The sequence below is a fragment of the Cyprinodon tularosa genome, unplaced genomic scaffold, assembly GCF_016077235.1.
Source record: "Cyprinodon tularosa strain WSP-4 unplaced genomic scaffold, ASM1607723v1 ctg285, whole genome shotgun sequence".
Classification (NCBI taxonomy): Eukaryota; Metazoa; Chordata; class Actinopteri; order Cyprinodontiformes; family Cyprinodontidae; genus Cyprinodon; species Cyprinodon tularosa.
The window spans coordinates 671,772-696,781 of record NW_024038991.1 but is presented as its reverse complement, the minus strand read 5'-3'; the positions used below and the strand labels follow the sequence as shown (position 1 = coordinate 696,781).

The window sequence follows — 25,010 nt, the reverse complement described above, 5'->3', positions numbered from 1 at the left end:
CCTTCAGATTGCTTTCCCCCCTCGTACCTTTAGATCTTCCTCTTCCATCCACCTAGCTTATTCTGCTGCCCACCGTGGGTAGCAGAGTGGGAGCTCTGCTCCCAAACTCTGAAGTTCACTCCCACCAGATATTTGTAATATTGACTTTAGCTCTGTTTAAATTAAGGCTATAAACTCATCTGTTCAAGACTGCTTACCTCCACTGTTTTTAATACAGTATATACTGTATGATATTATGTACACTGATTATTTGTTATACAGTGTCCTTGGGCGTCCTGAAAGGCACTTTAATACAATTTATTATTATTAGAAAGTCAGTCTCCAATGACTTAAAGCTTTTGGAACATCCTAGTTAAAAATTTGACTTTAAACAAGGTTTAGATGCAAGGCTCGAAATGCATGACTGTTCAACTAGGCAATATTAGCTGCATAAATTACAAACCTGCATGAACTGCATGCGTATGCATGCAGTTCATGCAGGTTAGGCTGTCGCCTTAGCGGACAACTCAACCAGTTATTATGTAAGGGGGACCATTAGGTTTTCACACTGGTTGGTTTGGCAGCTTTTCTTCCAACAAAAAAAGGTGCTGTTTAAAAACTGCATTTATATCTCACAGGTTATCTTTGTTCTTATAAATTGAAATATGTTTAATGATCTAATGCATGAAACTGTGACTAAACAGCCACAAAGAGGAAGTTCATAAGTTGGCAAGTCCCTATAGATGGCACTGATTATTACCTAGGGGCTGCTGCACATGTCCGCTGCAGGTCCCTGCGATGCTTTGCTGGGATGTTTGTTGGCCTTCAAATGCTTTGAAGTCAGGGAACTGTCAAAATTTCTGCTAACCTCATTTATTTATTTTTTTACAAGTTTGGGATTCAAACACACTGTTTTGTTTCTTATTCAACTGAATTCTATTGAGTCATACACATGATATGCTGTAAATTAGGGCTGCACCAATTAATCGGATTAATCAATTATTGAAATAATCGTCAACTAATTCAGTAATCGATTAATTGGTAACTGGAGTAAAGAGACTTTTAAAACATGCTTTTAGTTGACAGAGCGACCCACTTAGATCAGTAATTATACCAAGATTGTGAAAAAAATATCAAAATATTTTGCATTTAAGATAAAAATTTAAAAAGAAAATATTTTTCTCATGTCAATATGCTCTAACCTGAACTCCACAAGTCGAAAAAGGTTTAGTTTCACCTGGTTTAATTCTGTAAAAAAGCTTCTTTAAGGACCCTTTGGCTTGATTATCTATCTAAAAAATAATGGAGAGAATAATCGATTATCAAAATAATCATAGTTGCAGCCCTGCTATACATAACATATCAATTACCTGCCATGGCGGATGTTTTAAAGATATATATATATAACAAATAAGACAAAATCCATGGAAATAATTACTGTTAGCTACTCAGATTGCATAGGCTCCCTGACACCTTAACTTCTCATAAACAAGTCACAGTGATATTACCACAAAAAGATTATTTCCCTATTACACTGCATAGATTTTAAAGTAATAACTTTAAAAATAAATAAATAACAGGATACATTGTACTTTACAGGTCTCAGTAAGTCTGTTGTTCCTAAAATGGTGATAAGTCAGTGATCTAGTTATTGTGCAATACATGACTGGCAGTTTTCAGCACATTTGATATCTTGCTTTATATATGATAGATCACAAAAAAATATAAAGAAAATGCAATCTAGTTATAATGTCTTGTTAAATGTCTTGTAGACCCTCTGGGTGGTGATTTCATTGATTTAATCAAATGAATTATTTGCTGATAATTAATCTAAGTGCTTATGACCACATGTAGGTTTAAAGCAGTGTATCATAACTGGTTTGTCCGTACTGGTCTAATCTTTTTACAGCGTTTTATTGTTCATCTGTGAATAGTTTGCTGAGAGAGCATGCCACAGCTTCCTGCCTCATATGTACTCTTTGTAGGATCCCATTACAAACCCCTTGGTTTTACATTTATTTGCAAGGAGCTTCTTTTTATAGAGTAAGCGTCTGGAGGCAAAAAATAAAGGAAAAAAAAGCTTTCTACTTCCTGTCTGCCTTTTGTAATTTGATTCAAACCAGGAGGTATTATATGTTATTGTGTTATATGGAAAAATGTGGTTTGATTTTGTACCTCAGAAGATCCTTAATGTGTGGATGAGAGGAAGGATTTTCCTCCAGAGACATTTTTCTGTGTTTTTTGTCAGATTAATACCGTATAGAGGAGGATTTTTGCCAATTTTTGAAAAGTAACCACCCTCTCCACTTAAAAAACAAAACAAAAAACAACTGTAACCACCCCCGAGAGGAAACGCCTATTAAAAGCGTGCGAGAGCCCATTTCTCCTCGTGCACGCTTTGTTTAAAAGTGGCTGTTGTCATAGCTCATACAAGCTTACTTTGTCCAAACTTCCGCCCTAATCCCTTAATCCCTCAATCGTTACATAGAGTGGGGACTATATAGTGGACTTTATAGTGAACTCGGTTAACTTACCGTTTGGACTACGATCACTGCTTTTTGCTCCCCATTGGTAACGTAACTCCTCCACTGCGCGGTGCCTACACCATTTTGTTATTGGGGCTGTCGGGTAGTGATAGTCTATGGCAGAGGTCACAGATTAGCGGACCGCGGTCTGGATCCGGACTCACCTGCTGGCTAATAATATACTGCATGTTTTCCGACGGCAGTGTCTAATTTCACTTGCGCCGCTCCTCCTGTTTGTACGGTAAAGCCCCCCAGAGCACCTGGCACCGGGCTACACGTGATACAAATTAGCCAATGAGCTGTGTCAGTCTACGTTGCTGCTGCTAGCTACTTTTAGACACAGCAGGAAAACCTGTGGCAAGCTGAGCGATGGGAAAGAAGGAGAAGATGATTAAAAGAGAGCAAAGAAAGTGTGGACTGCTGGAAGAACCGCAGTGAACTGTTGAAAGAAAAGTGAAATGGCATGCTTAAAGATGACCCTGCACATTTTCAGTATGTTTTGCTCAACCTACTGCTGTGACGCAGGATTCTCCACCATGAACATAATCAAAACTAAATATCGATCAAGGCTCAAAATGAGCATCTTGATATGTGCTTAGAATGGCTTTGTCACCATTCAAACCCAGGTTTAAAGCCTTGCAGGGCAGCCTAAAGCCCACTGCTCTCATTAAATCAGGAAAAAAGAAAGAAAAAAAATAACGAAGTTCAGGTGTGTTATAAGGTATGTGAATCGGGAAATTTTCTACAGTATATACCAAACTGAACAACTTTGCTCTCTACTTAAAAAAACACTTTAGATTTTAATATGAGAGAATGACAATTCGGAGGGCCACTTAATTAGATGATCCACCCGGAAATAAAAGATTTTCCTCTATACCATAAATTTAGACCATTGGATAAACAAAATTGCATTTACAGCATGCTGCTGTGCTGATTTTGGTTGTGGAGGGAACTCCTCCTGTCTTTTCTCTCTCCTGTTTCTAAATGATAGTTCTACGCATCGCTTTGTGCTTTATGTTTTCTTGCAAAGCCTCACTCATCTTCTAAACAGTTTTCTTAAGTTCTTAAGGAAATTTGTTCCAAGTTAATATCTCCATATTTATTTTCTCCGGGGGAAAAAAATGGTATGGTTTGATAAATCTCTTGTTTGGATATGTTTTCATGTGTACATTTTCAGGGAGTTTAGAATTGTTCCTGGGAGTAGTATTTTAAGACATATCGGTAAGGTAGCCGAGCCATTGCAGAAGAAAATCCACCTGACTTACTTCTGAATGGTCAAACATGAAAGGGTTCAGATATTACTATCTCTGGAAGACGTATCAGTCTCTCTGAGCATGGATTGTGTTGGTGGTTACCATTGGTAAAACCAGTTGGACCTTGAAATCGGTGCAATTATCTGCAAGGTGCATGTTTAGATTTTTGAGCCACATTAAAATGTATGGTGTGTTCGAATCTGGACTGGGTCAATATTAAGGAGTCACAGTGACATAATATCACGTAATCAGCCCACAAATTTGGCCTTCGTGGATTCGAACACACCGGTAGTGTAGAATACATTTAATTTTTACCCAGGTATTGTTATAACATATATAGATAACTGATATAACTTTGATCTAAGCCTGGTGCCTGGTGACCTTACTCTGACCAATCTCCGATATGTGCTGCCGATTTTTGAAGCCATTATTGATTTCTCTTTTGCCATTGACATAAAAAAAGGACACATTGGTAACAGATGTTACTCAAGCCTCAGATTAAACAAAAAATAAACCTTTATTGACAAATCAAACAAAACATTTACAGGGATTAGCCATTAGAGCAAGCTCAGCAATTCAGCAAAGAAACAAACAAAAAAAAACCCCAAATATAAACCAGCCAAAACCTTTACATTGGGTTTGTTATGCATCTAAATACAATATGGAGTGTAATACTTTCATTGTATTAGAACAGATATAAATATCTGGATATCCAGACAGTGTAGGTGAGGGTTTATCTGCACTCACCTCTGCTGGATTCTGGTTTTTAAATGATAAAGATTTTTAGCTTAAGTTGATTAGAACACTACTTAGTGTGTTTTTAAAGTTTGGATGAAAGTTCCAATTTGTGAACCCTGTCTAATCTACACAGTTATACCTCCACTGTTATTTGAACTTATTCAGATTGTATTAGAAAGTTGTGTGTTTGCCAAGAGAGAACACGCTGTTCCAAAATCAATGCATTTGAGCTTGGCTGGGATTTTCATTACTCAAATAGATGATATTAATATCTTCTGGGGGGAGATTTTATGTTCACACCCGACACAGATTGAGTTATTTGGCCACGGTGACCATAGATATTTTCGTTTTTTCATAAGACCACTGCATATGCTGTGTTCTTATGTTATCCAGTAAGAATTCAAACTAGAGTTTCCAGTCCTGTTTTTTAAAGAAATGTCTACTGGGTTTCCGCTGGTCATTAAAAGTCATTAAATTATTGTTTTTTTAAATTAAGGCCTTAATTGGCATTAAAATTCATTAAATGTGATTATCGTGGCATTTAAAATCTTTATTTAAAGATGTAAAAAAAATAAAACTATTTCGTCGGATATATCAGATATAATTGGTTCTGCGTGTTTGTGCAGAACTGTTTCAGTTTGATCAAAAAGCCGTATGTTGGATGGTGGGAAAAGATGCTTGAGGCGGAGAAAAGGCTAGAGAATGGGAAAATGCAAATTTTAACAAAATTGGCTGGAAAACGAGGAATTCGGGACATGGATACAGCCTGTCGACAGTAAAGATGACAAACTCTGATTTTGCCATGAGTCATGGGTACTTGTTGATGGCATTAGAAAAATTTCTAAGAGCATTAAATTAGTTACTCACTCCTGTTTAGACCCAGGTCTAAATTGTTTACTCTATAGCCAGCCCATCTTAATTAAAATATGTCTAACTTTAATGTAAACTTGCAAAGAGTCTATTTCTAAAGTGGCAAATTTCTCTGGTTTCTATATATCCCCTTTCTCACTGGCTGAAAACCTATTTAAACCTGGGAACAATCAGCTTTTAGTGGCAGTGGGAACAGCTCATTGATGTGTGTCTAACCGGGTCAAACATCTTGGCAAGCGACCCTTGTTAAAATCGTCTCGGCTCTGACCCGCTAAATTACGTGACATCATGGAAAGCAACGTATGACGTCATCACACAGCCCTAACCACGTTTGATGTAACAAGCCTTTTTACATTTGTTAAGCATGGCACGGCACTGGTGAGAGGGATGCGGACAGATAATAGAGCAAAACAATAATGCACACTGACTATGCCCTGGCTTCCTTATATGTTGCTCTCCATTGTTTACTTTAGTGATTTATGTCGTACTGGTGACATGATCAATACTAACCCAGCTCGATGGTATCACCAGACACGCAGCGGCGGGGGAGAGAGGCCACGGAGCTTATCAGCGAGGGGTTTGCCCCACCTTTTCTTGCCAGTGGGAAGGGAGCCAAATGCCTATTGTTAGCGGGTCGACCCATGTTCGAATAACACTCACGAACCCGCTGTTTTCAGTGGGAAAGTGGCTTGAGTAAGGAAGAGCAGCGAATGTTTGGCTGCATGTTAACAGACGGGTTCTTTTTAAGTAGTTTCTTGAATCTGCAATCCAGAGAATATTTTTCCCTTAATATAGCTTGAGGAACTAAACCAAATGACTGATCCAACTCAATGTTAGGAATTTTTTTTACTAAGGTTTAGTTTTTATATATATATATATATATATATATATATATATATATATATATATATATATATATATATATATATTATTGCTGTCAATCGATTAAATTTTTTTAATCGCGATTAATCGCATCAATGCCTAAGTTAACTCGCATTAAGATAATCGCATTTTAATCGCACATTTTTTTTCTGATTGAAAATCATTTAAATACTCTCGATGACATACAAAAAAATACATACAGGCTAGGTTTGTGCCAATGTTCTTTTTTTTTAATGAAAACAGGTTACAGATACTGATTTATGCCATAGACACATATGGCAAGAAGATGGGGAGGCATGTAGCAAAAAATAACAAATATGTAGCCAAAAAAAAGGCCCTGAAAACAGGCTGATGTAAAAGACAGTCTTTACAGTTAATACAGTCTTTTGAACAAAGACAAGCATTTTACCCTACTGCTAAAATATGTAGTAGAGTTAACATTAGATGTCAATTAACCAAGGTAATAATGAACAATTTTCAATCAATACATCAAAATCAATAGACCGACATCACTAGATGGAGGAAGTCTCTCTAGAAAGTTACTTTTCAGCCTCTTAACAAAAATGAGAACACACACACACACGATACTGACCTGTGGCGTACACAGACAGCAAGAGTGCCGTAGCAGATTCCATTTCACCTCAGTAATCTGTTTTCTCAGCGTATTTCAGGTTGCTACTAGTTACCAGACACTCAACTTGTTTGTTGGTGGTGGGGCTTAAAGAAAAGGCACTAGCGTCACCCAGTGTATGAGCGTCTTTTTCCCTTGAGGAGCTCCGCTCTCGAAGCCTATGAGAAATGCATAGACTGGGGGGAAATAGCCCCGCCTTCTCGCAGGCTGCAGCGGGATGTACTTGGAAAATTGTACCATAAAACCACATAGCGTTAATCTCACGTTAAAAAAATTATCGCTGTTAAAATGGCGTCACGTTCACGTGTTAATAACGTGATAATTTTGACAGCACTAATATATATATATATATATATATATATATATATATTGATTCCTGGAAGACCTTTTGCTAAATTAAACCATGTTTTGGAGTCTCTACATTCCAGTTAATAACTTTTAGCGATTATTTCAATAATCAATTAATCAGGATTAACCTGATTAATTGTTTCAGTCCTAATCTGAAAGATGTTTTGTGATATTATTGGCTGCTCAGTGACGCAGTGATAGCACTGCTGCCTTGCAGCAAGATGGTTCTGGGTTTGATTCCCGGATTCTGCATGGAGTTTGCTTGTTCTCCCTGAGCAAAGGTGGGTTCTCTCCCACAGTCCAAAACCATGACTGTTAATTGGCTTCTCTAAAGTCCCCTTCGGTGTGCGTGAATGGTTGTTTGTCCTGTGTGTCTCTGTGTTGCCCTGCGATGGACTTGTCCAGGGTGTACCCCGCCTCTCGCCCATAGACTGCTGGATATAGGCACTAGCACCCCTCGCGACCCCACTCGGGACAAGCGTGTCAGATAATGGATGGATGGATTGATTTCAATGTAGAATATTCTTTATTTCTTATAGCACTAGCATATGATGGAGTAAGTTTGGTGAGTGATGTCTCTCCCAAACTGCTTCCCACTGTAACTGACTGTTTCAAAGTCCCATGAGGAAGAATACCTTTATTTCTCCCAAAGAAAAAAAAAGGTTTAATTTCACATTTGCATTAGAAAAAAGCAAGGACACAAACTGGATAGAACCATCAGTTACTACTCTGTATACAGCCTGGACAATCCATGTAACAGTAGGACAGAATATTTACACCCTCATAGTCCCAGAGAGACATAGCAATTATGGCCTATTTAGACCCTGCATGATTTCCATGTACTTCAGTTCAGCAGTTTTTGCTGTTATATAATCTGACAACTGGAGGAAAAAAGTGACAAAAACGCCTCCTCGCACTTTTGGGCAGTTACAACTTGCCTCTGAAGGATCTCGGCTGAGTAGATACAGTCCAGTCGAAAGGTTTGGTAGTAATCTTTATCCCAAGGGATAGCTTCCTCATCATCATCATCCCTCCCACCACCTCCACTGTATCCAGGGGGCATGATCCTATGGCTGTCCAGTCTCTGTCAGCTGTCAAAATGCCACCACCCCAGGAGGCCACTCCATGAAATAAAAGCTGATGCCACTCTGGTGTTGTAGAAGAGCCCTGTTCTCGTACCCCAAAATATCTCAAGTCTGTTGTCCAGGTGCTCATCCAGGTATTTGTAAGATAACCGTCTCTGTTCCCTGAATATGGACTGGTGAGAGGGCGGTGCCTAGTTGTTCCTTTACAAAAATCTGGAGGATGTTTAATGAGCACCAGAAAACAGACTGGGCGCTTCGGTACTTCCATGACTGCCTCAGCTATGCATAATGAGTAAACTTTTAATTGCAGAACATCATTGCTTGAATCATTTGGACTGAAAGATGCAGAAACCAATGACACATCCAGCTGGATTTACAGACATTGCTGTGATTAAATAATAAACAGTCAATAAATCAAACAAAAACAACAGCACCTCCTGACTGGAAGGTGTACACGTTGCATGTATACGTATAGCTGTGACTCCCCTGTCATGAGCACACCACATTGTGTGGGCTGTGCAGCTTTCCTATCAACAAAACGTCTCTTGATATTAAGGCTGGACGATATAGCATATCGATATAAAAAAAATGCATATTGATCAATATTGATATCTAAAAGCTTTTTGTATCTCTGCTTCTGTCTCCTTGAACCCCAGTCGGCCTCGGCAGATGGCCGCTCACACTGAGCCTGGTTCTGCTACAGGTTTCTTCCTGATAAAGGGAGTTTTTCCTCTCCACTGTCGCTACAAGGATGCTTAGTGTGAGGGATTGCGTTTGAGTCAATGACTCGATGCAATCAACTGGTTTTCCTTAGATAGAAAACTTTGAATCAATTTGACATCACTAACTAAGAAAAAAAAATGCACCAAAGTCCAAGGAGCCAAGCAAAGTGTTGTAGAACCAGTTAGATGTCAGTAAACCAATCAACATTCATGTTCTTACATAAGATTTACTTCGAATCATCGTTATTAGGTAAAAACAGATTAACATGCCTTTTGGTGACCGCTTGCTAGAAATAAAAGAACTGAATAGGACTATGAAGCCTACCGTTCAGGTTGGTATTTAATCCATGCATTTTGGTCTCAGTGGAGAAGAAAGGCTAATCAGTTTAATATTCTTACAGATTAGTGGGATGTTTGGGGTTGTATCGGGGTCGGACAGGATGTATCATCGCTTCACTATAAGCTATGCTCCAGATACTCAGTGGTGTCTGCCGAGCTTGGCCGGCATCCACAGCTCAGGGCCGCTGTCTTGCCTGGGATGTATTTGTTCAGTGGCGGTGTGACTCACCTTACTGTTCTCAGCTGTTTACCTCTGGTGGCGTTAGAGCCATAGTATGCATGTGTTGTGTGTTTGTAAACAGAAACCAGTCTATTTTGCAGGGAAGCGTCAATGATAGAGATAGGGTTTGTTTGTTGAGATTTTTCTGCTTTACATCTTCTTGATCACAGATCCCTTTGTAGGATGGAGAAGTGAAATAAGATAAGTTATGTAAGCAGGTTTTGGTTTTGTTTCAAAAATAAAAAAAATATAAATTCTAAACTAGGGCAAAAAAAAACAACTAATGGTTTATAAAATGATTTAGATCTTAGGAATTAGAATAAAGATAAAAGCTTACATAAATGGCCCAGTTGGACCCAAATTCTCTTTCATTTAGAAGTTTGACTTATGGTAAATCAAAGCTGTTTACCATTTTTTAAATTCATTAATCTTTATGCACTAAACTAACTCTCTTTATCTGGAACTGCCTCCTTTCTTTATATCTATCTCGCTGTGTTTTGCTCATCTTCGTGACCTATTTTGCTCTACTTTTGATGCCTAAAGATTTAGCTTCTTGCTTTTTGTTTTTTGCCACCTTATCTTCTCATTACATTTCTTATCGCTCCTTATTTAGCCATTCCCCTTTAGTAATCATCCCTTTCTTCCTCTTCTTTACTCTAATGCTTTGCCTATGTATGGAGCCCTTACTTCCTTACCTACCGCTGACAGGGGTCTCCTGTGGAACATTTTGCAGACCCTGTGGTCCTGGGAAGAGCGTTATGGCTCAGACGCTGCAGATGGCGATCCCTAACTTTGGCAACAACGTCCTGGAGTGTCTGAACGAACAGCGGCTGCAGGGCCTCTACTGTGATGTCTCCGTGGTCGTCAAGGGGCATGCCTTTAAGGTAAGATTTGTTTGCTTTTTAAAATATCTTATTTTAATTATTTCTCCGAAAGCAAAATGTTTAAAAATGTTATAACTTCATAATGTTGCTCTGTCAAATAGAAGGGTTTAATGGTAGTTGAAATGAATGTCTGCTATAGCTTTCTTTTTTGTTTTGGTTGGACGTGAAGTCTTTAAAATTTTGGTTGGATAATTATCTGCAGCTTTCAGTGAAATGGATTTTGATTTCCTTGGTTTGCAGCTGGAGCAGGACAAAAAAAAAAAAACTCCACAACTGGATTTGATTTAGCAGGCAAAAGCCTCCTATCTCTGTCATTAAAAGCCACAAACCGTTCTGTATGTTTTAGTGATTTTATGTCACGAGGTTCACAAATACATATTGAATCAAAACGTTTAGAACTGCAGTGATCAAGTATACAGGCTTGCAAATATCAACATATCACAGGCCTTTTAGCCCTGTCTGACCAGTCTGACCAATCTCTGATATGTGATGTCAATTTTCTGGTTGCAGATTCTTGATGTCGATGTAGCTTTCTCTTTCCCGTTTACATGATAAATATGAACACTCTCAATTTAAACAAAGCAGAAACATTTTTTAACAAATCAAGCAACAAATTCACAAGGGATAACAAATCAATGGCAATTGGTTGCAGTGGATTTTATTGATTGGTTAACATCTACAGGCTGCTGAATAAAAGTGCTGATTTTTATGTGGAAAGAAATGAAAACATAAAAAATGGAAAAATCTTCATCAAATATATTGAAATGTTTGGTCTTTAGTTGACATAGTGTGAAACAAATTAAATGGGCTTAATTTGATTGGCAGGTGACATATTTACCTTCAGTTAATTTGTCATATTCAAAGGTGGAGATAGAGTCAGTTTTTTTTTTTTTTTTGTTATGCAGTTTGTATATTCAGCGTGAAACCCTGTGTTGTTTAAACCTTGATGACTTCCGCTGTCTCGCTGTTTACCCCTCAGGCTCATCGTGCCGTTTTGGCAGCCAGCAGCTCCTACTTCCGTGATCTGTTCAATGCTGGGGGGAAGAGCTCGGTGGTGGAGCTACCTCCGGCTGTGCAGCCACAGAGCTTCCAGCAGATTCTGGCCTTCTGCTATACGGGACGCCTCAGCATGAATGTTGGAGACCAGTTTCTGCTCATGTACACTGCCGGCTTCCTCCAGATCCAACAGATAATGGAGAAAGGCACAGAGTTTTTCCTCAAGGTACCCTCGGTGTAAAGGAATGTTCGAGAGTCCTTTATGTTAATAGCTGTTACTCAGCATGCTTAAAGAAACATGATGCAGGTTTATGTGTTTGCTGGCTGGCTTTTATGACTCAGAAGTTTATAAATCATGATAGTGACACAGTAAATTCAGCATAAAGCAGTCCTGATTTGATTAGTTTGCATAAATCTGCATAAATCAGGAAAAGTTGTTTTGATTAGAGCTTGCCTTTAATTTTCCTAGGACAAACTTTGCATTAGGCTTAAATGGAAGTCTGCAAAGATGTGTTGTCCTCTCAGAATGATGCTGTCTAAAAATGTGTCCAGTCTAGAGAATAGTGCAAGAGAGGTCTAGATAAGTTTGGGAAAATACTGTGTACCCAACAGACTTGGCTTGATTTGATTGTCTAAAGGTTGCATCCAGCAGTCTTTTCATTCATCTCTACACCTCTTTACTGCCATCCTTTAATTTTTCCAACTATCCTTTTCTTTTACATCAATCTGTTAATCGCTGTCTTAGCTCCAAAAACCCACGATCCATCCATCCGTCTATCCGTCCGTCCATCCATCCATCCATCCATCATCTGTAATTTAGACGAAAATAATTTTTTCCCTTAGTATATAAAGGATGTTGCGCTACTTTTAGAGGTTCAAGCTTATTTTGTTTCCTATGCACACCATTATAATTGCCCACATTAAAATTTGTTTTCTAGTGTTTGCCACAGTCACCCCTATAGACTCCATTAGTGAGTTAATAAGAATTTTTTTTTGTATTCTTTGGTTTTGATGTGCAGGAACTTGGTCAGCTGTTTTTTGAAGATACAGTCGACCAGCCATCATTGCACCTCTAACCCAATCCCAGACTCCTCACAAGAGTAAGAAAATCTAGCACAACAAAAAGAGGCAAATTAGATCGGCAATGAAACAGTAAATATTGGGACAGATTTAATGAAATAAAAAGAGTTTTTCTTTTTGCTGTGATAAATATCATATAAATTGTTATTAGAAGACATTACGCCTCTAAACAAAAGACCCAAGCCATCACAGCGGCAGATGTTTTATCTCTTCTCCCAGGCAAGTGCACAACACTGGTGTCATTTCAATTGTTGCCAGAGGGGCCAAAATTCTGCAAAAACTCTAGAAGTTGTGCTGTGCTCCTTTAAAAATTAGGCACTTTATTTGTAGCAGATCTGTTATAGAGGTCCTTTAAATGTTGAGCTCTATATTTATGTTATTTATACATAAAAGAAAATCATACAATATAATATAATAATCCTTTTAATTTCCTCAGGTCTCATCTCCAAGCTGTGACTCCCAAGGTCTCCACACAGAGGAGACCCCATCCTCTGAACCCCAGAGTCCTGTCACTCAGACAGTGGGAGGGGGGGGTGCCGTAGGAAGGCCTGCTTCCTGTCTGACGCCTCTTCCACTGGTATCCAAGGTAAAAACGGAACAGACGGCCACTACACCTCAGCAAGCCCATCAGCAGCAGGTACGATCTGAACTTAAAACATGCGTCGTGTTGCTCAGATCACCAGCTTGGATTATACTCTGTAACATATAACATCTATTATACATCAAAGAGTCCCGGATTAAAGATGCACCTATTTTGCATTAGCGATATCTCAATTTGATTTTTGGATTATTTTTGGCCTCCACCTAAAATCTCTGGTATTGGCATGTTGATAAAACACAGTGCATCTGTCTAAAGTCTATGTTACCTGTTGGTTAATAAGGAATCGATCAGTTGTTTTCATTTCTATTCCTATTGACTATGTTTCTCTTTTTAAGAAATATCACTTAATCCATCATTTTCTAACATTCCACACTACAAAATAAGTATTAAAAACAAGTATGAATCATAGTGATATTGGCTCAACATCAGTTAGTCATCAAAGGTGTAAAATCTCTACTTTGCATCTATGTTAAAAATTTGTTTTTTTTATGAGTTATTTACAAGAGGATTCCTTTTATTCTATGATATTTTATCACTTCTCATTTTGCTTTCATTTAAGTTGCTTTCTTGGTGAAGCTACATGCATTACCCAGATAGAAAAAATTATGTGAAGGGAAAAAAAAGATTAAAGAACTTAAATAGCTAGCAGCTTAAAAAATAATAATATATACATTTTAGATAAAGTGGTGCTGTTGATTTGTTATTTAAGGATCCTAAAATAAACCTTAATACTTGATCTCTTTCATTTTTTTACAGATTTGAAAATGTTTTTTGTTTGGTTGTCAGCATTTCTTGATGGTGATGATTAACCAGCTCTGTCTCCTTCTTCCTGGGCAGGAGGGCTCACCCTACTCTGTGGTCTGCACCCCCGTTGCCAAGCGGCTGTGGGAGGGGGCAAACCGGGACGGGGGAGGAGGCTCTGGAGGAGGCGGAGGAGGTGGAATGAGAAAGGCTGCACGCTACTCTTCCTCCTCATCTTCTTCCTCCTCCTGTACCACGTTAACGCAGGACGCATCTGGGCGTGGACCCGCGGCTAGTGCTGCGATGGCGGGCAGTGGCGGTGCCACTTTAGTGGGAGGAGCTGGACTCAACAGTAACCACAGTAGTAACAACAACAACGGCGGGACCCCCGAAGGCACGAGTCCAGGAACACTGAGCATGTACACAAGCGACTCACCAATCAGTTACCATGATGACGAGGAAGAGGATGAGATCGTAGATGAAAGCGCTGAAGAGCAGTACAGACAGATCTGCAACATGTACACCATGTACAGCATGCTAAACGCTGGAGCAGCAGGTGAGACAGCAGAGAAGCTCGTCAGGGAGTGAACACCATTCAGCTTTCATAGAGGGGCACAGAGTCCTGGGAGGGGGGGTTATGTGGTGATGACTGCTCCTTTTCTCTTATTGTTTTGCTTCATTTCAGTTGGAACGATTCCGATTCCTCATTTTGATTTCGGTTCCTATTAATTCCAATCCTTTTAAGAGGAAGGGTCTTAAAAGTTAAGATGTTTTAAATGAGCTGGCTAACAAGAATCCTGTCTGGGTGCAATAGTCTATAGAAATTCATGGATTTTCACTCTTTTAATATAATTCTTCTGCATTTTTCCTTGAAAACATAATTAAAACTTGTTCACATAACCAGTGTGTGGTGCAGAAGGTGCCTATGATGTTTTAGTGGGTAATTTAATATTCCTGATTTGGACTGTGATGCAGTTCTAGTCCGGCGGAGGAGAAAGCAGCATTTTGTGTTAAGGAAGTTGGGGAGACTTCCCCACAGAGTTTATATCCTCAGCGTTGTTTACTGGGCCTCAGTTCCAGATGTGGAAATAGTGATGTTTTACTTTTGTGGACAGATCAGATTTCTTACTTCATTCTTAAGTTGGTGGGTTTCATCATATGAAACAGACCCCAAATAAAGTCAAATATACAATGAGTTCAGCTTAAAAGTATTCATGTCTGGCAGATTTGGATCAAAGTCATTTTTATTCTATCAACAACATATAGGTAACGAGGAAAAAAAAACCTTTAGAGTGTAATGATGTTGGCTGTCGGGTGTTCTTTGCATATAATTCTATGGCAGATGTTGCACGTAGCTGACTGGTCAAATCTTTAATTACTGTTTAGCCGCACTTTCGAAAGCTTTCTTCTTCAGTGATTGTCAGAACAGGTAGTGGCCTTCTGGCTGTAAAAGAGTGAGATAGAAGGCTGCACCAAAGTTTCCCTGTTTTGAGCTTTTAATCTCTGTGTCATGACAATATGTTTATATTATAATCTCATAGATAACTCAGCAGTTGTTTTGAAATAATTTATGTCACTTCCCCAAATATAAAGAATTAATGACTGTGCACCGATAGAGGAGACAAAAATAGATAACATTTTGCATGCTGTTCTTGTGTTTAGTCTTAGTTTATCTAAGGGGAAGCAGAGCTTTGCAAAAAAACAGAAATTAAAAAATCATCTTTAAAATTTGGCTCTGCATTTGAGAAAACAGCTTTATTCTCCAATCTTTGCAACTCCTGGCTGCTGTGTGTTTTTAAGCTTGTTTATGCAAACCTGTCAATTGGAGGAAGTTAAGAGGAACAAAGAGTTCAAAACACAGAAGCTACAGATAGTTTTTTATCTTTGCTTTGAGCTGAGTGCTAATACTACATAAGAACAAGCTAACCTCTTTAGGATAAACTAATTGAAATTTAATATTAAAAATACTTTGAAATTTGTTTTTTTTTTATGATTACTGACTGAGGGATAAATTAATCCAGTTGAGGTATAGGTCCTATTTGCTTTCCTTTCTATAATTTCTTGAAATAATGATTTATCTGATCATTTTGTATTAATTTAGTTATCATTCTGTTAGTTTGTCTTTATCTCCTTAATTTTCATTAACAGGGGCAAAAATCTAAAATTACGGTAATGTATTATTAAAAAAACAGTGTATCTATTACGTCTTCAGTTTGGTTAGTTTTGTTTATATTTAATATTTTCTGTTTTTAACAAGAGTAGAGAATCCAATCAAAGGGCATCAAGAAATATGTATTATTTATTGTATTAAAGCTGGGAAAAAATGTTAGATTAAAGTTTTTTATGCCTTTGATGCTTAACATTTTTTAAGGATAAGAATTAAATGAACTGTTTAGATGTAAAATTTAACTTATTGTTTAAATCAGAGGAGAAGGAATAATTTTAATTCTTTGCTCCTAATAAGTTTTACTCATGTTTTCTACCATTAAAAAAACATCTACAAATCTTGCTCCTTCCTCAGTGGTAGGAGAACGGGTGGAGGCTTTGCCAGATTTGGCTCCCGACTCAGCAGGCGGGCGGGGAGGCAAAGGAGGGCGGTCCCGGCAGGACCTGGCATCACTGCCCGCCGAGCTCATCAGCCAGATCGGTAACCGCTGCCACCCGAAGCTCTACGAGGAAGGCGACCCAGTAGAGAAGCTGGAGTTGGTCAGCGGCACCTCTGTCTTCATCTCCCGCGCCCAGCTCATGAATTGTCACGTCAGCGCTGGCACCCGCCACAAAGTGCTACTCAGACGGCTGCTGGCCGCGTTCTTTGACAGGTCAGTGCCTGAAATCATTCACGTACCAAGTCAAACAGATGGAGGCAGAACAAATGAGGCCATAATACTATCTGGTACTTTGTAAAGGCGTTGCAGAGGAAAGCTTGATTTAAATGTTTTTACACATAAAAAGGTAAGAAAAAGGTTAGAGCAAAGTGTTTGGGAGTTACTCACAGTAACTTTCATAAGTATTTCTACCGCATTTTTTTATTTTAGAAACATGCGTGCATTTTAATGGGACTGGCACAAAGAAGAGCATAATTCTTAAGAGGAAGGAGAAGGACAAAGCAGCCATTAAAACTCAGTCATTTCACCATAAATACTCTGTTGATCCCTCAGAGGTTTGATGATGAGAAGTTAATGGAAAACAGATGCAGAGAAGTTTAGAGCCACTCAGGTTATAAAACAATATCCTGAATTGGACATGGACCATTGTTCAACCACCATTTACCGGCTGCAAACATACCTCAATGTGTACCTACACATACCAGGCAGAAAGCGCAAGAGTTGACAACATACCCATAATGGAAATGTGAAATTAACTTGAAAGATGCTGCTGAAGTTTCAGAAGAGACAAAACTAAACATTTCTGGTCTGCAAACGTTTGGTCTACCTGAAAAGTGCATTGTGTGGTAGAAAACTAACTCTGCTTATCATGTTGGAGTTTCCACAGTAAAGCATGGTGGTGGCAGCATCATACTTTAGGGATCATTTACATCAACAGACTAATTGAAGCTAGCCAGATTTGATGGGAAGATTGATGGAATTTAATACAGGATAAAACTTAGAAGAAAAACATGGTACAGGGTTCCCGCGGGTCCTTAAAAAGTCTTAGAAGGCATTGAATTCTTCAAAATAAAACTAAGGCCTTAATTGGTATTAAAATGTCTTAAATTAGTCTTCCGTAGGTCTTTATTTTTAAAACATCATAAATAGGATAATTTTTATTACGATTTATTTTTGTAATATAAATAAAACGTTAAAATTGACAATTTTTTTTTTTTTTATAAAAAAAAAAAATAACGGCTCGCCATTATTGGTTCCGTCTTGATAGCGGAACCAATAAAAGCGTTGTTGCGGCCGGGACATTTGGGAGATGCGCCATTAACTTTTTGTCTGGAAAATATGAGCAAGTGTAAATGTAACAAAAATTGGCTCCAGCCAAGAGTTTTCTCCATGCCTAAAACCAGTACCAGGGAACATATATGAGGAACAGTGAAGCTCGGAACGATGGGAATTAAGGCAGTGGAGTCGCACATGCGAAGCACGAAACACAAAGCGTCAAAATAGAATTACCGGGAAACAGCCGGTATTTCAGTTTTGTTCCACCATTGTCTCTGCAACGCCTTCACTTATCACCAAATCAAACATACTAAGAAAACGATACAAAGAAAAATAGCAAAAAAGACTTAGCACTGGTTATGTTGTGGCTTTAAAACTGATTTGTTTTGTTCCATGCTAAAACAAAGTTTGTGAATTCAGTTAAATAATTGTTCAAATATATCTGTCATTTGTGTGTTTTTCAGCTTTCTTCCTGTATGGGAAGCTTTTCAAAATTTGAAACATTAGTGCAGTGGTTTATGTTAAAATAAACCTTTAGGTTAAGTCGTCGCAAGCAGGTTCTTGTGTTTTTGTGAATTTGGTCTTAAATTTTTATTTCAAGTGGCATTAAAAAGTCTTAAAAAGTATTGAATTTAACTTGCCTTATGCTGTAGGAACCCTGATGGTAACACATGATGAGGTTAATAAAAAGAGGACAGAAGTTCACCTTCCAGTAGTGACGGTTTGAGATGTTTGAGAGTGACGAGGAAAGATGGGAATTTTGAGTCATAGAAAAAAAAAAAAGACTTAGATTACCCCTAAATAATATGTTGTCAGTTTAATTTTACCAAGGGGAATTATGAAATGTCTTTGTAAATATGTGAAAACATTGGAGCGCCTTCCTTTCTGTGTGTGGTTTTCAGGTAAGAAATTATATTATCTGCTTTATTTAAAGGTTTTTCCCCTCATAAGTGTTCCATTCAAATTGATTGTAGGGATTTGGGGATCTGGCTATAGGGATTGATTGATTGATTGATTGATTGATTGATTGATTGATTGATTGATTGATTGATTGATTGATTGAATAATTGATTGATTGATTGACTTTATCTCACAATGGAGAAATGTACTTCTCCACTGATAGTGGATAGTTGGGTCATTTTACTAAACATTCTGTTTTAAGTTCTTTTAGATGTTTATCATTCTCTCTAATATTGCCCTTGCTGTCTGCCCAGGAGCACACTGGCTAACAGCTGTGGAACCGGCATCCGCTCGTCGACCAACGACCCCAGCCGGAAACCTTTGGACAACAGAGTTCTGCACGCCGTCAAATGTGAGAGAAACTGTTGAATCTTTTAGTGAGATTTTGTGAAGCCCCAAGTTACCGCCCCTGATTCCTTTTTGTTTAATTTTCTTTAATTTCCTCAGTCTACTGCCAGAACTTTGCACCGAGCTTCAAGGAGAGCGAGATGAACGCCATTGCAGCTGACATGTGCACCAACGCCCGGCGTGTCGTACGGAAGAGCTGGATCCCCAAACTCAAGCTGCTGATGGCGGACAGCGACGCCTACTCAGCCTTCCTGGCCGACAGTGTGAAGATGGAGGCCGACGCACTGGGGGTGGAGCAGGGCTTCGACCCCGCCTCCTTAGAGGCCGTCGCAGCGGCTGCCAACAATAACGAAGCCTCAAGCGGGACCCTGCAAGTGGACGCCATGCCGGGGGCAGGAGGAGACGGCAGCACTTTGTTTTGAACAGGTAGATGTGACGGACCCAATTCTCTGGGGGCAGCAAGTCCAGAACATTGGCCACTGCAGTCTGGATGACTGAGTTGTCCCGCCCCTCCCAGCCGCCCTGTCGCTGGGAATCTGTTCCTTCTCTTTCTCTTTGGTCAGTTTCTTATATTTTCCTTTACTTTGCTTGTTTAGAGCCTGCTCTCTCTCCACAACTCCAATTTTTTATTTTCATCTGATGGAGACAGACAGAAAGGCAGGGCCAAAGGTAGCAGAGCAACGAATGTGAAACCCCCCCAACACCTGTTCATTCCTCTGCAACCTTTCTCTGCTTTTAGTTCTAGATTTTTAAAGCTTTTATCGTCACTAAGGCCCTTTTCCTTCACGATCAGTCACAGACATTGGGAGGGCTGTCAGTGAGTTTAAATCCTGTTTGGAGAGAGTGATATTAGCAACCCCCCCCCCCCCCCCCCCCCCCCCCCCCCCCCCCCCCCCCCCCCCCCAAACTCCGGTAACACTGTTGTTTTAATATTGAATGTATGCGAGGCGAGGCACCCAAACTGCAGCGTTGTAAGGCAGTGATGACTGAAAGATTGTGCTGAGCCCCCTATAGGTTTTGATTCCTTTGCTTTATTGCATCCAGACAGCGGTGAGGTGCAACGTTGTCGAAGGGTGCGGCGCCCATGAAGTGGAGGGTTGTAATTGTTGATGTGTATACAGGCATGGTTTAAAACCTACAGGCCCCACTTTCTAAAACCTGCCAATGTTGTTTGGCAGGTGTGTTTTGACGTGTCGGACGTTGAAGATATTGTAACCGTTCCTCGAACCCTTGATCCACAACCCACCCCACCCCAAAAAACAAAAAAGCTGTTTGCATAAATTGTTTTCCTATTTCATTTTTGCCAAGGCTCCTGAGGGAGAGGAATTCTGTTACAGTTGACAGAGAAAACGCGAAGAATAAATGCACTGTTATTTTATGTGGTTTGAGTACAATCGAGATACGTTTTTTTACGGATTTGATTTTTAAAAAATCTAAAAAAAAAAATAAAATCCTAAAAAGTTTTAGCTATTATCCAATTTTAAAGAAATCTGTGTTTACCACCTATTTAAGAAAAAACTATTTAAAAGCAACAAAGTGTAAATAAGCAAGTTTCCACCTTTTAGCTCACTTAGTATTTGGGAGTGCATGTATGCAGTGCTTTGAAAGGTATGTAAAGGCCTAAAACTTTTTCACATTGTCGCAAAAAAACACAAATTTTACAGATTTCATTATATTTGTTTTTGTGAAAGACCTTAACAAGTAAAGACATAAGTGTGAGGTGAAAGGAAACAGATACGAGGTTTTCGATGTTTGTTTTATAGAAAAGTATTTAGAAAAAAGCTTTTACCAAGCTTCCTGTTTCATATTAGAAAAGAATTATCCATCCAGTAACCACAGGAATTAGATGGTTTAGGGTGTGGTCTGACTGAACATCTAGATTTTATTTACAGTAAAGCAGGATAAATAAGAACTAATGCCATACTATATATCAAAATCTTTTATATTGTTTGTAGAAAAAAAATGCGGCCCATTTTCTTCCACTTTACAGTCATGTGCTGATTTATGTTGGTCTGTCACATACGATCCAACAGAGTACATACATGTTTTTGCTTAGAATGCGACCAAATGCGATTAAAGTTCAGGGAGTATGAATAGTTTTGCAAGCCTCTGAGTGAATGGATTCCTTTTAGCTCTTGTTTACATTGAAATATTTGCAGCCATGCCGCTAACAGCGCAGGTTTTCCCTCAGGCATTCTGGCTGGAATTGACAGAAGTGCTGATACTTGGCAGGAAATAGCAGTTCTGTGTGTAGACGTAGGTGTGTTTCGAATGGGCCACTGGTGTGTGTGTGTGTGTTTTGCATGAGTGAGAAAGAGAGAGTGGGATGTCAGGCAGCACGGTTTCACACACGCTTAGCCGATTCATTCACTGTTCAGATCCACACGCTAATACACGTTTGGGTCTGCACTATGGCCACAGCGCGCTGAGGAAAGGTTGGAATCAGAGCCAGAATTACACCAAAGCAGAGTCCATCACATCTGAGTCATCAGCTGCAACGTGTCTGTTTTATGCGAACTAAACATCCTCCGCACTGTTTGTGTCTTAAAGTGAAGTTCATGGCTTTCAATTTAAAAAAGATGTTAAAGAAAAGAAACAGGAGCTCAACCAAAAAAAAAAACATGTTGGCATAGAAACAGATTAAACTAAGCATTTAGATAAAAGAACCAGAACAATAAAAAAGTGGCCTTTTGTTCAGGAAATTTTAAAAATGACCTTCAGAACCTAAAACCTGTGAGAAAAAATGTATCGCTTTTATTTCACAGATGAGTATTGATTTTAGCTGCTAGTGTTTTTGATATGAAGGATAGTTTGAAGTGTAAAATAATCTGTAGAATTAAATATAAGGATCTCAGATATTCTATACGTGCAGGACAGCATTGTCCAAATGTGGGAGATCCAAACTCAATGGCAAAAAACAGATCATGAAAAAGTCATATCTAATTAAAAAGATGGTAAATTGATGTGCATCTATAGGTAAAACCAAATGACTTTACTGTTAGATATTTCTGACATTTTGTTACACCTAAGTGTTTCTACCTGCTTTTCTACCAGTGATCCAGCAAACTGCAAAATCAGCCAGAAGACATATATTATTAAAACCAGACTTTAATATAAAGAAGAGTAAACATAAAGAATAACTTTAAATGTGATAAATATAAACCAGTTCAGTGGAGTGTTTAGGTAAAAAAATCCGTATATCAGCAGATATTATTCATGACGACTATTCTGTGTACACAGGTTTGAGAGTAAGATTTTAATGGTAACATACACAGCAACATATGATATGGCTTCAGCTTTATGGTGGTCAAAAAAGTGTAAAAAGCTTTGAAATAAATACATTTATTGTAATAGTAGCATAACCTTGCATAGGAATTTAGAAAGATTCAGTATTCACCCATATTTGTATTATCTATAGGCCAATCAAATTTAATGCATTTTTTATTTTTAGCTAAATTACCTATTAGCCACACTCATTAGCAAGCATTGAAGTGTGGCTATAAAATAATTGTTTTTCATTGTTTATTGAACAGGATTTGAAATAGAAAAGATATGAGAACATGCCATTTAATTTAGACTAAAGAGTGATGGTGTTCCTTAAACAGGAAATTAATGCAAAAAAATTACTCTAAGCTAGCCCACTCCACTAGCATCATCTTCATCAGAGCTACAACAACAGATCAGATTCTTCAGACTTGCTGTAAGAAAGAAAGACATGCCGCTTAAATAAAGTCAGTAATAGGACCGACAACAACTTTTCATTTCCCTTTTGGATTAGTTGGTTTACGGAACCTTTGAAGTCCACATTTACGCTATATTCAGTCATTCCCACGCTGATGGTAATAAGCTGCCCTGGGGCTGATAGGAATAGGGCTGCCTGCTGGGGCCATGGTCCCTCTGACCACCATCAGTGTCTTAGCCCAGAGCACAAGAACTGAGACGAATGGAGCTGGGGTTCCAACTGGGAACCCTTTGGTTGCAGGATGAACCCCAGCATCATGTGCCATGGTGAACTATTGAACAACTGGAACTGTGGCTTGTAAAAAGGACCCTAGGTGATGCGTTAATTAATGATAGGTGAAACAAATCTCTACAGGTTGCAGGTAGAGAAGGCTTCAGATACAAAAAGTGTCTGTATCTGTGAAAAGCCAATTACTATATTAGCATTGTAAATTACTATATGACTTACAGGTTATTGATCCAGACTGCTTAGCTAGATTATACTAACTTAAACAGTAAGATAGTAAATCTGGATTGTTTTAGAAGAGAAAAAAACAAGCACTTTATAATATGTGTAGCTAAAAAAGAAGCAAAAAATTGCCTAAAATTCGATTGCTTGTTTTGGTTAACTAATATTCAAGCTTCCTCTGCACATGCATATGATATATAAATAAAAAAAAAGTACTACTCATTTTTTGAAGGTGAACCAGTCCAACAACCAAAAAATCCTCTAGATTAACCAATCAGTGATCATCAGATAATATACTGGAAAGTCTGATTTTTCACTAAATACATCAAAACTTTTGACCTTTTTAATTTAGAAGGCAAAGCAAGTTTATTTGTAAATGAATTAAACAATTAAACGGTAAAACTGAATGAAAATAAAAGCAACTAAAGATAAAAACCTGATAAAAGAAGGTAGTTAAGCAAATAAAATACACAAACTTAAGCTAATGACACCTCAGTTAACAGTTTAAGTTCAACAGCTTTTCAAACTAGCGGGCCTGCAGCACATTCTTTGCGTTTAAGTTTTATAATCCATAGAATAAATATCACAAATTGTTTTATCTATATCAGCAAGTCAGACCCTCCAAAAATGAGGAAATGTATACGAAATGGAAAAGTATCCTTATAATTCTGTCAGACCCTCTCTAATACAGGATCAGTGTTGTTCAAAAGTATTTCAACACCTTAAAAACAAGAAAATAGGCAGAAAATATATAAGGTTGTTTTCAAATCAGAACAGACCCAAGTAATAGATCAGTGTTAAGAAATAAAAATGGTGTCTCCTCTGTCGTTTTTTTAGAAAACACTTCTTGGACAAATTATTTTTTACATTTTCTTTAAACATCCTTTCACTATAAACACAAATTGATGGGAATAGATTTGGGATTTATGTATTCAAGGTTTTCCCTGATATTTTACATGTAGTTTACCCATAGTTTAGCATAACCATGACTTAGATGACCAGATTTAAGAACACTAAAGTATATTTATGCTGGTCTTTGGTCAAGTCCACATAGCACAAAGCTTACTGTGGGGCTGCTAAGAAAACACCCCCTATCATCCATTGTTCATTTCTCCATGAAATGTACGGATGATTCTTGGAAGCCTCGACTGAGCACAAAACTCCTAAAACCACAGTTTGAAGCTGGTTGACCACATGATGGTTCTATAGGGTGAAGACATCTGATCTGTTTATGCTAATTGGATCTCTATATATCTATGCTTTTGTTTGATTATTTTGAGAAATCTCCAACTGGTGCTCCCTAAATTTAAAGACATTTAACCAGAGTTGTTGCTCCACTTTCCATCCAGTGTTTAATACTCTGTTTTAATATGTATTTGTATTTCTTTAGTATTGTTCCTCTGGACAGGACACAGAGACTGAGAAGCACAAGAAGCACGTGGTATAATCGAGAGACATAAACAAGTTTGGTACCCGAGGGACACATTTGACAGTAAGTCTGAGGAATCAAGAGACAAAAAAATGTAAATAGGTTCAAGAAAAAATAAAACAGAAGAGAACTTAGAAGACAAGGGTTTTGGATAGTTTGCTTTATATTGTTGACCTCTCACCCCCCAAAAAAACATCCAGGTGTGTATTTGTCTGTGTGTGAATGTTCCTTAAATGGGGGAAAATGTTCTGAGAGAGATGGAGGAAGAGGACAGTGAAGCCCTCCCTAGAGAAGAGGGACAAATGAATT

General features: G+C 38.4%; 1 protein-coding gene across 2 annotated transcripts in view; it reads left to right on the top strand.

Moving 5' to 3' along the window:
* nacc1b (nucleus accumbens associated 1, BEN and BTB (POZ) domain containing b) overlaps positions 1–19,954 on the top strand; it is a 30,061-nt gene extending 10,107 nt beyond the window's left edge. The window contains exons 2-8 of one of the 2 annotated variants that reach the window (XM_038290625.1): positions 10,326–10,476; positions 11,456–11,698; positions 12,989–13,189; positions 13,991–14,450; positions 16,416–16,713; positions 18,990–19,087; positions 19,183–19,954. In XM_038290625.1, coding sequence (XP_038146553.1) covers positions 10,351–10,476; positions 11,456–11,698; positions 12,989–13,189; positions 13,991–14,450; positions 16,416–16,713; positions 18,990–19,087; positions 19,183–19,505 — 1,749 coding nt within the window. In that variant the 5' untranslated portion in view covers positions 10,326–10,350 and the 3' untranslated portion in view covers positions 19,506–19,954. The remainder of the gene's footprint in view (positions 1–10,325; positions 10,477–11,455; positions 11,699–12,988; positions 13,190–13,990; positions 14,451–16,415; positions 16,714–18,989; positions 19,088–19,182) is intronic. The other variant, XM_038290627.1, reaches the window with a different exon arrangement.
* Positions 19,955–25,010: the final 5,056 nt, after the last annotated feature.